The sequence below is a fragment of the Bos indicus x Bos taurus genome, chromosome 22 (genome assembly GCF_003369695.1).
Source record: "Bos indicus x Bos taurus breed Angus x Brahman F1 hybrid chromosome 22, Bos_hybrid_MaternalHap_v2.0, whole genome shotgun sequence".
Classification (NCBI taxonomy): domain Eukaryota; kingdom Metazoa; phylum Chordata; class Mammalia; order Artiodactyla; family Bovidae; genus Bos; species Bos indicus x Bos taurus.
The window spans coordinates 53,065,489-53,079,237 of NC_040097.1; the positions used below are offsets into that span (position 1 = coordinate 53,065,489).

The window sequence follows — 13,749 nt, forward strand, 5'->3', positions numbered from 1 at the left end:
GTTACCGTTGACATTTCTGATTTTAACATCATGTAAGTTTTGCTGTTTCATAGACCAGCATTTATAACATCACCCAGAAATTCATCAGTGCAGAAGCCCAGGCCTCACCTCAGACCTACAGAATCAGAATCTGCATTCTGTATTCTTTCTAACAAGCTCCAGGGTGTGTGATGGTTTGTGGTTCATATGCATATTAATGTATGACAAGCACTGATCTAGAGGTATTGATGATAAATAGCACTGATGTTACTTATAATGCATAGTTCTTTGATTTCACAATCCTTTTAGCAATTGTCAAGCAGTTTATGGGCGCCACTTTAAGTCTTCCCAGTTAGCAGCATGTTTGTGTGTTTTTACATTACATGTTCTTATAGGACATCTATGTACAAATGTATTAATGACAACCCTGAGTCACTTGTGTAACAAGAGCTTGGGCACCTATTGAAATGTCAGGCATTGCTCTAGGTATTTGTGCATTGAAAACTGGAGAAAAATGGCTTCCCTCACAGATTTATATTCTAGTTGAAGAGAAAAGATACGAAAAATACAGCATCCTTGAGATTACAGTGAAGACTGAGGGGAAAAAATCAGGGATGAGGATGCGTAGGAATCTTAAAAAGACCAGCAGTAAGACTTCACAGAGCAGAGTAGCAAGCAAAGAGGTAAAGGAAGTGAAGTGTGGAAGTGTCAATGTAAAAATTAATGATATGTCACTCTAAGAAGGAAAGAGAAAGTTTTGTTCGAGCTACCCTGAGGGTTATAGCCCATGAGACAGACTTTCAGAAAGCTCTGAGGACTGTTTCCATGCATTGGAGGTCAAAGCACAGTTATATAAATTTTTGAGACAAAGGGTTGTACATCAAAGGAACTAACCTGTTGACAGTTTACATAATCCAACAAGGCGAATGGTGAATTACTGTGACCCCTTACAGGACTGAGAAAGGAATGTACCTCCTAAGGAGTTAACCTTGCTGGCACTGGGAGGAAATAGCATTTTTTGGGTGGGTGGCCTTCGCGTGTTTTCTAAAGGGATCTAGTTAATGTGTAATGGAGATGCATGATGCACACTGAAGGGGAGTGGATAGTGGCTCAAATGGACCAAGAGAGAATATGTTCAAATATCTTCTTGTCCTACCTTCACATATATAATTTTACTTTATCAGTAGCAGAATAATGACTTCCAAAGATGTCCAGTCCTAGTTCTGGGAAACTGTGAATATGTTACATTATATGGCAAAAGAGACTTTGCAGGCGGAAGAATCTTGAGCTGGGGAGGGTACCCTGGATTATCCTGGAAGTGGGCCCTATGTAATCATCATAAATGAAAGAAGGAGGCGGGAGAGTCAGTCAGAGAAGGAGATGTGATGGCCACAGGTTGGACTGATGAGAGCCAAGGGGTGCCGGCAGCCTCCAAAAGCTGGAAGAGGCAGGGAACCAGCCTCTCCCCTAGAACGTCCAGAAGATACACAGCCCTGCCTTAACTCTCTAGTCCAGTGATACTTGTTTCAGACTTAGGACTTCCAGAGCTGTGAGATAATAAATTTGCATTATTTTAATCACCCAGGAATTTGTTACAGTGTATTAGGAAGCTAATACAGGGAGCTGGACATGTGGTTATGTAGACATGCTAACTGCTTTAGCAAACACCTCCAAAATTGCAGTAGCTTGGGAATTCCCTGAAGGGCCACTGCAGTGGCCGGGGTTCAACCCCTGGTTGGGAAACTAAGATCCCGCAATGGTCTTGGCATGGCCAAAAAAAAGACTAAAAACAAATGTAGTTGTGACCTTTAATTGAATTCTGGATTAAAGAAAAAACTATAATAAACAATTTAAGGACAAATGGAGAGATTCAGAAATGAATAAAATAATATACATTAATGATATATAATAATAGAAAATAAATAACTTCTTTAATTGAAGTTAAAAATTTGGGGATGTAATGAAGATACTATAATTCCGTTAGAGAATTTCTTTACTCTTAGAATACATTGTGAAGTATCTATGTAAGGATGTCATGAAATCTGCAACTTAATTTCACATGTTTAAGCAAATAATAGGTGGATAAAGAGAAAAAACAAATACAATATTAACAATAGTCATATATCACTAAAGAATATATAGGTGATCATTTTCATGTTCTTTCAAATTTCCTATAAGTTAAAAAAATTTTAAATACATAGAGAAAAAATAAGAAAGATTTAAGGTAGTTTGGAGAAGCATAATATTAAATTTGTCTAGGAGGAAAAAAAATTACCTGTTCTGTTTTTGTTTTTGTTTTTTGAGATAAAGGGCATTTGGAAGCATATGGATTACCAGACCCACACAATTCTCTAGGTTAGAATGTTTTCAGTCATTCATCATAGAGTAAAACATTCAAGAAACTGCCATGTGTCTGGGGCATCTCAGTGAAATGACTGACTATAAGCTGTAGCACTGTCCACATTGACATATGGTCAAATAGCATTTCATCCTTTGTTGGTTTTATGACATAGTCAAAGACACCATGACAGATGTCTGTGCTTGGATTGCCTGCTTATCCAGGGCACAGTAGTCAGCTCATTCTTGTTGACGGGATACATCAGAGACTCTTTGGAGATTACACACAAGAGCAAACACATAATGCTTATCGTGAACTGTGCAGAGTTTCAAGCTCAGTCAATGTATTATTTAATCTTCATAACGACTCCATAAAGAACATATACTATTATCTCCATCTTACACATGAAGAAGCTAAGGTAAAGAGGGGTTTTGTAACTAGTCTTAGATCACACAGTAATAATTGGCAGAGCTGGAATTCAAATCCAAATTTAGCTCCACTGTCTAACCTACTGACTCCTGTTCAGAAGAGTACCTGACCCTTACTTGTGGTTATGCATTCTTTCAATACATGGTGTTCATATTCTTAGTGACATACTTCCAGTTCTCAAAGTCTGGTTGAAGGGCATTCTCCCATGCAACTACAGAACCAGGAAGGTAACATTCTAATTTTATTTTTTAATATTTATTTGACTGCACCAGGTCTTGTTGCAGCACACAGGATTAGTTCGATCTTTGTTGCATGCTCTTATTTGGGTTCTAGTTCTCTGACCAGGGATTGAACCCAGGCCCCCTGTACTGGGAGCACAGAGTCTTAGCCACTGGACCACCAGGGAAGTTCTAACATTCTCATTTCAAAGGCAAAGGGCTTTTATCAAATCCTACCTAATTATATTGTTATCCACCAACCTCACAATGAGCATATTTGTTAACTGTTTCAGGAACAAATTTTAATAGTTTTTTGTCCAGCTGACTTGAAGTATTTCAAATATTTTCCTGCCTACTTGTTTGTTCAGTTCAGTCGCTCACTCGCATCCAACTCTTTGCAACCCCGTGGACTTCAGCACACCAGGCTTTCCTGTCCATCACAAATTCCTGGAGCTTGCTTAAACTCATATCCATCAAGTTGGTGATGCCATCCAGCCATCTCATCCTCTGTTGTCCCCTTCTCCTCCTGCCTTCAATCTTTCCCAGCATTGGTCTTTTCCAATGAGTCAGTTCTTCCATCAGGTGGCCAAAGTATTGGAGTTTCAGCTTTAGCATCAGTCCTTCCAGTGAATATTCAGGACTCATTTCCTTTAGGATGAACTGATTGGATCTCCTTGCAGTCCAAGGGACTCTCAAGAGTCTTCTCCAACACCAGAGTTCAAAAGCATTGATTCTTTGGTACTCAGCTTTCTTTATGGTCCAACTCTCACATCATGACTACTGGAAAAACCTTAGCTTTAACTTGACAGACCTTTGTTGGCAAAGTAATGTCTCTGCTTTTTAATATGCTAGAATCCCAGGGACGGGGAAGCCTGGTGGGCTGCCGTTCATTGGGTCACACAGAGTCGGACACGACTGAAACGACTTAGCAGCAGCAGCAGCTAGGTTGGTTATAGCTTTTCTTCCAAGGAGCTGCTGCTGCTGCTAAGTCGCTTCAGTCGTGCCCGACTCGTAGCGACCCCGTGGACTACAGCCTACCAGGCCCCTCCGTCCATGGGATTTTCCAGGCAAGAGTACTGGAGTGGGTTGCCATTGCCTTCTCCACTTTCAAGGAGCAAGCATCTTTTAATTTCATGGCTGCAGTCACCATCTGCAGTGATATTGGAGCCCAAAAAAATAAAGTCTGTCACTGTTTCCATTGTTTCCCCATCTATTTGCCATGGAGTGATGGGACCAGATGCCGTGATCTTAGTTTTTTTGAATGTTGAGTTTTAAGCCAGCTTTTTCACTCTCCTCTTTCACATTCATCAAGAGGCTCTTTAGTTCCTCTTCACTTTCTGCTATAAGGGTGGTTTCATCTGCATATCTGAGGTTATTGATATTTCTCCCTGAAATCTTGATTCCAGCTTGTGCTTCATGCAGCCTGGCATTTTGCATGATTTTAATGCATATAAGTTAAATAAGCAAGATGACAATATACAACCTTGACGTATTCCTTTCCCAATTTTGAACTAGTCCGTTGTTCCATTTGCAGTTCTAACTGTTGCTTCTTGACCTGCATCCAGGTTTCTCAGGAGGGGTAAGGTGATCCGGTATTCCCATCTCCAAGAATTTTCCACAGTTTGTTATGATCCACACAGTCAAAGTCTTTAGCATAGTCAATGAAGCAGAAGTAGGTGTTTTTCTGGAATTCTATTGCTTTTTCTATGATCCAACGGATGTTAGCAATTTGACCTTTGGTTCCTCTGCCTTTTCTAAATGCAGCTTGAACATTTGGAAATTCTCAGTTCACGTATTGTTGAAGCCTCTCTTGGAGGATTTTGAGCATTACTTTGCTAGCATTTGAGATGAGTGCAATTGTGCAATAGTTTGAACATTCTTTGGCATTGCCTTTCTTTGGGATTGGAATGAAAACTGACCTTTTCTAGTCCTGTGGCCTCTGCTGAGTTTTCCAAATTTGCTGACATATTGGGTGTAGCACTTTCACAGCATCATCTTTTAAGATTTGAAATAGCTCAGCTGGAATTCCATCACCTACACTATCTTTGTTCGAAGTGATTCTTCCTAAGGTCCACTTGACTTCAGACTCCAGGATGTCTGGCTCTAGGAGAGTGATCACACTATTGTGGTTATCTGGGTCATGAAGATCTTTTTTGTACAGTTTTTCTGTGTATTCTTGCCACCTCTTTGTAATATCTTCTGCTTCTTTTTGGTCCATACCATTTCTGTCCTTTATTGTGCTCATCAAAAACGTTCCCTTGGTACCTCTAATGTTTTTTACAAAAATGGCCACAATTTTCCAATCCCTCCCCTGTTAACAGAATCTGAAAAAAAAAAAGAAGTGCATTTTATTATGTTGAAGCATTTTAAGAATCAGCAAGTAAAAATCATCTTTGCTCCTTGTCAGCATTTATATCCACATAATTGTGATTTTGCATCGCCTCCTGCTAAGAGGTTGAGTCTGTTTCCCCATCTCTTGGACAAGGGCTGGTCTTATGACTTGCTTTGGCCAAGATATTTCAGCAGACGTGATGGTGCTCAAGTTCTGGGCTGATCAAGTCCTTATACTGTCTCTCGCAACCCATTCAACCACCACGGGCATAAAGCAGGGCTAGTCTGCAGGAGAGTGGGAAGCCATACATTGAAACTCAAGTCAGCCCAGTTGTCCCTGCCAAACCCCAGATGTAGGAGAGAGCTGGCCAAGATCAGCAAAGCCATCCCACGGCTTACTGCAGTGGCATGAGGAAGACTGGCTGAGCTCACAATAGTTGCCCAACTGAGCCCAGCTGGTTGACCCACAGAAGCATGAGCCAAGTAAATGCTGGTTGTTTATGCCAGTAAATTCTGAAATGGCTGGTTGTACAGCAGAACCTGACACTGCAGCTCAGTAACTTCCCAAACCTCAGTATGTCCCATAGGGACATCTAGCACCCCACTGTCTTAATCTCTCCAGGCTACTATGATGAAATACCACAGACTGGGTGGCTTATAAACACCAGGATTTATTTCTCACAGTTCTGGAGGCTGGAAGTCTGAGAATAGTGGTCCAGCATAGACAGGAGAGGGCTGTCTTATGGGTTGCAGACTTCTCATTGTGTCCTCACACGGCAGAAGGGGCTAGGGATCTCTGTGGGACCTTATGAGCTCATCACCTCCCAAAGGCCCTGCCTTCTAATACTATCACTTGGATTTTTGAGGGGACACGAGCATTCACTCACTAGCTCCCAGAACCGCTTAACAGAGAAAGCATGCATATTTTGAAATGGTTAAGCGTAAGCCCAAAACCCATCACACAGAAGCATTTCAAAATCATGCTAACTTGTGAGCATTTGAAAATCATGCTATCTATCTATCATTCATTTTTCTCAAGTAAAAGTTAATTGCTGTGCAGAATTCCAAGCAGGTAGCACTTTTTAATCCAGCACTCAAATGTGAACATTTCTTAAAGATCTGATTTTCTACATCAGAAGCTTGTCCTTCCTGTTTACCAGCTGTCTTCCTGGCCATTAGCTGCCACTAAGTTCTGATTGGATGAAGGCTGTCTAAGAGCAGTTGTTCTTCAGCTGATCCCCAGGGTCCCATCTAATTGAGAGAAAATGATAGGTATGGGATCACTGACTATGGCTATAGCAGTCCTTTCTATTGAAAGCTATATCAGCTTCTTCCACCATCTTACAAGAACAAAGTTTTCTTCAGATGTGGCTAATCTTCACCATTACTGGCAACATAAAATTCTAGTGGTGAGGTTTTAGGCTGTCCTGCAAGAAGTAGCTCTTCAATTTCGTTGCTCTTTTCAATGAAAGTTTCTGTATGGGTATATCCTAGACTTACTCCCAATCTGTGTATTCTTTGGAGTTGTAGTGTATAAAGGCCATTTTCACAGTAATCTATTTATAGGAAATTTATGTATTAGGGAAATAAAACTTTTTGTCCCTGATCTAAGTCCTAAATAGTATTTTCCTGTTCTCCTTTAAATTTAATTATGGCAGTGGTTGTTAGGAAGAAAAGTATAATTTTTAGGTTGTCAAATATTATCCACCTCTTAAAATTTCTAGATTTTGAGTCATAATTAAAAAAGCCTTGTCCTCTCTGAATATCTAAAATTTTTATGTTCTCATATTTACTTCTAGTGTTTTACGATTTTGCTTTCCATCCTTTCCAATCTTTTTGGAAAAAACAATGAATCCACTTTTAATTTATTTTGGTATGTTTTTCAGTTGGTTAACTTGATTCCCATATCATTTACTGAATGTTCCATTTTCTTCCACTATTTGAGATGCCAGTTTTTATTGCACAGTAAGTTTCCATATGCATATTGATCTGTTTCTAGATTTTTCATTCTCTTATCTATTTATTCATTCACCAATACACACTCTTTTAAATATTTAGATTTATAAATATTTTCATTTGACTTTTTCAAATTTGGGGGGCTATTTCTGCTTATTTATTTTCCCATATTAATCTTAGAATCAGCTTGTCCAGTTAAATATTTGTTACTATTTTTATTGGAATCATATTAAGTTTACTGTCAGCTTATGGAGAACTACCATTATAATACTGGATGTAGTATTTTTAGATTCTCAGGTGCCTTAGTGGTAACATGCCAATGTAGGAGACGCAGGTTCAATCCCCGGGTCCAAAAGATCCTCTGGAGGAGGGCATGGCAACACACTCCAGTATTCTTGTTGAGAAAATCCCATGGACAGAGGAGCCTAGTGGGCTACAATCATGGGGTCGCAAAGAGTCGGACACTGCTGAGTGACTGGACACACTGCTGAGTGTTTTCAGTTTTCAATGTACATTTGTATTTATCAGAATTAAAAATCTTTGCTCACATAATTCTTTATACTTCATAAGTTAGTTCCTAGATACCACCGTGTTATTTTCACTGTCTTCCCATGACATTTTCAGATATATGAGCAGATAGTCTATAAACAGTGATAATTTTAACCTCCTTTCCATTTTTATACCTTGAATTTCTGATCTAATTCTTCTATTTTAGTTCCTTCAAAAACCTATTAAGTGATAATGATGAATGTGGCTCTTCTGGCTAAAAATACATCTACCAACTCTTTGACATTTGTCCCTTCAAAAGATGGTTTTGTCTCTTTCTCCTTGAGAGCCCTAGACCCCTTTCTCCTCCACGAGAGCCCTGGACCCTTTCCTACTTGAGGGCCCCAGACTCCTTATCAACCTATCTAAGAATTAGCTCTCTCAGGTGGTGCCAGTGCCATGTTTTGAGGATACTCAAGCAGCAAAGGAGTCTGCTGTCGCCCCGTTTGTTTAACCTATACACTGAGAACATCATAAGAAATGCCAGGCTGGATGAGTTACAAGCTGGAATCAAGATAAGCAGGAGAAACATCAACAACATCAGATATGCGATGATACCACTCTAATGGCAGAAAGCAAAGAGGAACTAAAGAGCCTCTTCTTGATGAGGGTGAAGGAGGAGAGTGAAAGAGCTGGCTTAAGACTAAATATTAAAAAAACTAAGATCATGGCATCCAGCCCCATTACTTCATGTTAAATAGAAGGGGAAAAGATGGAAGTAGTGACAGATTTCCTCTTCTTGGGCTCCAAAATCACTGTGGATGGTGACTGCAGCCATGAAATCAGAAGACGATTGCTTCTTGGCAGGAAAGCTATGACAAACCTAGACAGTGTGCTGAAAAGTAGAGACATCACTCTTTCAACAAAAGTCTGTAAAGTCAAGGCTATAGTCTTCCCAGTGGTCACATATGTTTGTGAGAGTGGACCATAAAGAAAGCAGAATGCCAAAGAATTAATGCCTGTGAACTGTGGTGCTGGAAAAGACTCCTGAAAGTCCCTTAGACAGCAAGGAGATCAAAGCAGTCAATCTTAAGGGAGATCAACTCTGAATATTCACTGATGCTGAATATTGACTGATGCTGAAGCCTAAGCTCCAGTATTTTGGTCATCTGATGTGAACAGACAACTCACTGGAAAAGTCCCTGATGCTGGGAAAGATGGAGAGCAGAAGAAGAAGGTATCAGAGGATGAGCTGGCTGGATGGCATCACTGATCCACTGAATGTGAACTTGGGCAAACTCCGGAAGATGGTGAGGGACAGGGGGGCCTGGTGTGCTGCAGTCCACGGGGTCGCAAAGTCACTACTGGGTGACTGAACAACAACAAGCAGCCCTGTGGTCCCAAATGTTGAGTCACTGAGGTTTCTGGCCAACAGTCATGCAAGTGAGCTTGGAAGTGGATCCTCTTGCCTGGTTAAGCCTTCACGACTGCAGCCTGAGCTAATGTCATGACTGTGACTTTATAAGAAATGGAACCAGAACAAACAATACAAATAAGCTGCACCTCCCCCCACAACGTGTTGGTACAGTTTTTGCTTATTGGAGTAGGTTGTAAATTGATTCAAAAGACCTACAAAGTTTAAAACTGAATTGTATCACATTGGAAGGGACAGGGACAGTACAATATGAAGAGAGGTCTTCAGACCTCTGCACAACTATGGACAGGAAGCAGCTGAGAAAACGACTTAGCTTTAAACATGGGCTACTTTTTATGCAACTGGAAGGATAACTCAGAAGGTGCAGCCAAGAGCCCAAAGGATGGAGAAAAGAGCCACTGAATATTCCCAGGAAGTTGAGAGAGTCCTAATCAAGGAACCGACAGTATTTACCCAGTTAGATTTCAGACTTTTTATGGACTAGTAACTACTGTGTGCCTTTTATTGGTGTCCTTTTAGAAGGGAAATGCCTATAGAGGCAGAGTCTCCTGTGCATCTCTCATCATTGCTCACTACTGATGTGGTAGTGATTGGTGCAGATCCGCTGTCTTTTTAATTCACAGAACTTCACTTGGAGAGGAACCACTTGAATTACACCCAAGAAACTACATCCAAGAGCCTCATCTACTCCAGGACCTCACAAGATTTTGGAACTTAATGCTGTAATGGAATGAGAACTTTACATGGGCCTGGGGAGAAGATGAGTTTATGCTGCATGTGGAAAGAATGCAAAATATTTGTGGCCACAGGGTGATTCTGGAAGTTTTAAGACATGATCCTCAAATGATTTAACTCTCCACCCATCAATCCGATTATGTGGCTGCTTGACTAATAGAATACAATGCAGAATAAAGACTCTGTATCAGTTTCTGGCCCCAGGCCTTAAGGAAAAAAAAAATCAATGATAATTGTTAAAGATGGACAGACCATGATTATAGGTCCAGGGACCACTGCAATGGAATTTTTCAGTTGGGGAGACGGGGCTCAACAAGACTGAAATCAAAGTGTTATTCACTCAGTCGTGTCCAACTCTTTGCAACCCCATGGACTGTAGCCCACCAGGCTCCTCTGTCCATGGAATTCTCTAGGCAAGAATACTGGAGTGGGTAGCCATTCCTTTCTCCAAGGGATTGTCCCAACCCAGGGATTGAACTCGGGTCTCCTACATTACAGGAATAGTCTTTACCCTCTGAGTCACCTCAGTTCAGTTCAGTTCAGTTCAGTCACTCATTCGTGTCCGACTCTTTGCGACCCCATGAATCGCAGCACGCCAGGCCTCCCTGTCTATCACCAACTCCCAGAGTTTACTCAAACTCATGTCCATCGAGTCGGTGATGCCACCCAGCCATCTCATCCTCTGTTGTCCCCTTCTCTTCCTGCCTCCAATCCCTCCCAGGCATCAGGGTCTTTTCCAATGAGTCAACTCTTCGCATGAGGTGGCCAAAGTATTGGAGTTTCAGCTTTAGCATCAATCCTTCCAACGAACACCCAGGACTGATCTCCTTTAGGATGGACTGGTTGGACCTCCTTGCAGTCCAAGGGACTCTCAAGAGTCTTCTCCAACACCACAGTTCAAAAGCATCAATTCTTTGGCACTCAGCTTTCTTCACAGTCCAACTCTCACATCCATACATGACCACTGGAAAAACCATAGCCTTGACTAGACAGACCTTTGTTGGCAAAGTGATGTCTCTGCTTTTGAATATGCTATCTAGGTTGGTCATAACCTTCCTTCCAAGGAGTAAGCGTCTTTTAATTTCATGGCTGCAGTCACCATCTGCAGTGATTTTGAAGCCCCCAAATAGATGTAATATCTAGAGCTGTGACAGCCATCTTGGGACATGTGTGCTCAGTCATGTCTGACTGTTTTCAATGCAAGGAGTATCCCACCAGGCTCCTCTGCCCATGGAATTTTCCAGGCAGTGGGGTGCCATATCCTACTCCAGGGCATCTTCCCAACTCAAGGATTGAACCTGCATCTCTTGCTTCTCCTGCATTGGTAGATGGATTCTTTACCACTAGCGCCACCTGGAAAGCCCAAGGAGACTGGGCTCAACCCAAATACAGCATGGTAAGTGGGAATTTAGAGCCAAGGAGGGCAGAGGTCAGCGGAAGGAAAATTACTAAGAGGAAACATAAAGGGTAGGGGGTTTCTTGTTGAACCCACCTAATAGGTTTCTTGTTGAAGGCAGGCGAGAGTGATCAGATATTACCTAGGTGATGGTGGAGACTAAGGAATCTGATCAGATACAGAAATAAAGGGTTCCTAAAATGACTCCTTCCTGCTAGACCTGAATTTTACAGATAGGATAGGAGAAGATAGGGAGCCTGACTTAAAGTTCGCTCAAGCAAAGAATCTTTGTCTAAAACAAAGATTTACTTTCTCCTACTTGTCTTTTGGAACTTGCTTTTGGATTCCAGCTGCAGAGCTGTATGGATGGCAAGACCACACGTAAAGTCCACGTGTAGGTATTTCAGCAGCCCAACTGAGGTCCGGGTCCACAGTCAGCATCAGCAATAGACATGAATATGGGTATCCTTGACTCGACAGGAAAGACCCTGGATGGGAATACCCCTATGTCCAGTGAACTCCAGAACCATTAACAATAACAATAGCATAACAGCCTGAGACCGAACCCCTCTACCTCAAGCTTGCCAAACTGCTCAGGGTAGTTAGTAATCGAGATAACTTTCCGGAGCCCTTTCTCGGGAGCATTGATTGGCTTACACTCACGTCAATCAAGACTTTCTGCCTAACGGGTCGTTCGGGGCTGAACAGGCAATAGCCCCCTATTGGCTAAGACGCATAACCACTCTCCATCTATAGAGTGGGCAAAACCCAGAAACTACCTACAAAGACCACACGAGATCAAAGAACCTCCAGAAGTGGGGTTTAGGGCGGCTTCCTCCAGTACGGCCCAATTAATTCTCTCTTTTGGCAGCAAATTCAGTCCTAGAACCCGCCCAAGAGGAAGAGTTTGATTGGTGGTTTAGTATAGAGGCACGGAGACTCACGGGAGCCTGGATCAGGCGCTTGCCATTATTGTTCAGGTCGCCTGTCAATCAGCCTGCCTTTCGGGACGTGCGGAAACGGGCGGCCCTTTGGCTCCGCCTCTTCCCGGGCTGGCGTGCAGGGAGGCCGCCAGGCCGCGGAGGCTGGGAACCTGCCGTGTGGGCGGGGCCGCACGACTCTGCCCCACGGTTCCTTCACAGCTAAGTGTCGGGAGTGCCGCGAAACCCCGGGCGGTGCGGGGCGGGCCTGGCCCGGGGCGAGCGCGGGGGCGGGGCCGCGGCCGGGGCGGGGCCGCGGGAGGCGGAAGCGGCGAGCGAGCTCGAGCCGGAGCCTTGTAGAAACCAGGCTTCGGGCCGGCGGTGCGGGTCGGCGGGGTGGGCCGGGGCGGCTGGGCGCTCGAGCCGGGGTGGGCGGGCCGAGGGCCGGGGGTCGAGGCCGGTGGTAGGGTGACGGGCGGGCTGCGCTCCCGCTCCCGCGCGTTCCCGGGGAGGATGCGACCGGGGGCCTCGGGGCGGGGCGGGCGGCGGCAGCGGCGGCGCTAGCGCTAGCGGCGCAGGGGGTGGGCGGCGGCGGCATGAGGCGCGGGGCCGGCGCCCGCGGGAGGGAGGCGCTGCCGGCGGCCCGGCCGCTCCCGCTGCAGCTGCTCGCCGGGCTGGCCGTGCCCTGCCCGCGCGGCCCCGGCTGTTCTCATCCCGGCCGCCACCCGGGCCGCCGCTGGTGACCACTCGCCGCTCCGCCGGAGGCTTCACCCGCGCCCTCCCTCAGGACGCGCCCGCGGAGCTCCGGCCCCTGCGCCCCGCTCGCGGAGACCGCGCCGCGCGCCGGGCGGCGGCGAGGCCGGAAGATGGCCTGGGTGCTCAAGATGGACGAGGTGATAGAGTCCGGGCTGGTGCACGACTTCGACGCCAGCCTCTCGGGCATCGGGCAGGAGCTGGGCGCCGGCGCCTACAGCATGAGGTACCAGTGCCCGGGGGCGGGCGGGCGGAAGCCTCCGTCTCCTTGGGAGAGGCCTGCACGACCCTGGGCCTCTGCCCGCGCCATGGAGCCCCGCGGGCCTCTGCCCACCGCGGTGGCGGGCAACGGAGGGCGGCCCCGCAGTCTTCGGCCCCGCGGGCTGCTCCTGAGGGCTGCTCCTGAGGGCTACAGTTTTGCCGTAAAATACACCCCGCTGTTAGGATGACTCGAGTTGGGGGAAGGGGCTACCTCGCCTTGCAAATGATTTACAAGGCACTTAGAGCTGGAATAAGGTGTGCGAAATGGTAGGGCTTGTGTTGGGAAACACTCTCCAAGGTTTTGGTATCAGTTCCTACTCTGTTCTACATTGTAGTCTTTCCTGGTTACAAATTTTAATCTCTTGATGTTCCAATAGTAAGTATATCATAATTGGAAGTATCCGCATGGCACATTAACTTAGGTTTGTTTTTTTTTTTATTGTCTCAACGTGAGGTTTTTTCCATTGGGGGGTAGGTAATACCCTCCGAGGCTGTTTCCTTTTGAACAAGGC

At 44.7% G+C, this 13,749-nt stretch overlaps 2 protein-coding genes across 4 annotated transcripts in view; one reads left to right on the forward strand and one right to left on the reverse strand.

Annotated features, from left to right (window-relative positions):
* Positions 1-5,168: 5,168 nt before the first annotated feature.
* On the reverse strand, positions 5,169-12,930 carry LOC113880311 (atherin-like). Its single transcript, XM_027522262.1, has 2 exons — positions 12,248-12,930; positions 5,169-5,288 (listed from the first exon to the last, which is right to left on the reverse strand). Exon 1 carries the CDS (start codon positions 12,819-12,821, stop codon positions 12,273-12,275), a length of 549 nt encoding a protein of 182 aa, XP_027378063.1. The 5' UTR covers positions 12,822-12,930; the 3' UTR covers positions 5,169-5,288; positions 12,248-12,272.
* Positions 12,930-13,749, forward strand: part of UBP1 (upstream binding protein 1) — a 64,514-nt gene continuing 63,694 nt past the window's right edge. For all 3 annotated transcript variants that reach the window (XM_027522254.1, XM_027522255.1, XM_027522256.1), the window contains exon 1: positions 12,930-13,202. In XM_027522254.1, the coding sequence (XP_027378055.1) occupies positions 13,090-13,202 (113 nt within the window). In that variant the 5' untranslated portion in view covers positions 12,930-13,089. The remainder of the gene's footprint in view (positions 13,203-13,749) is intronic.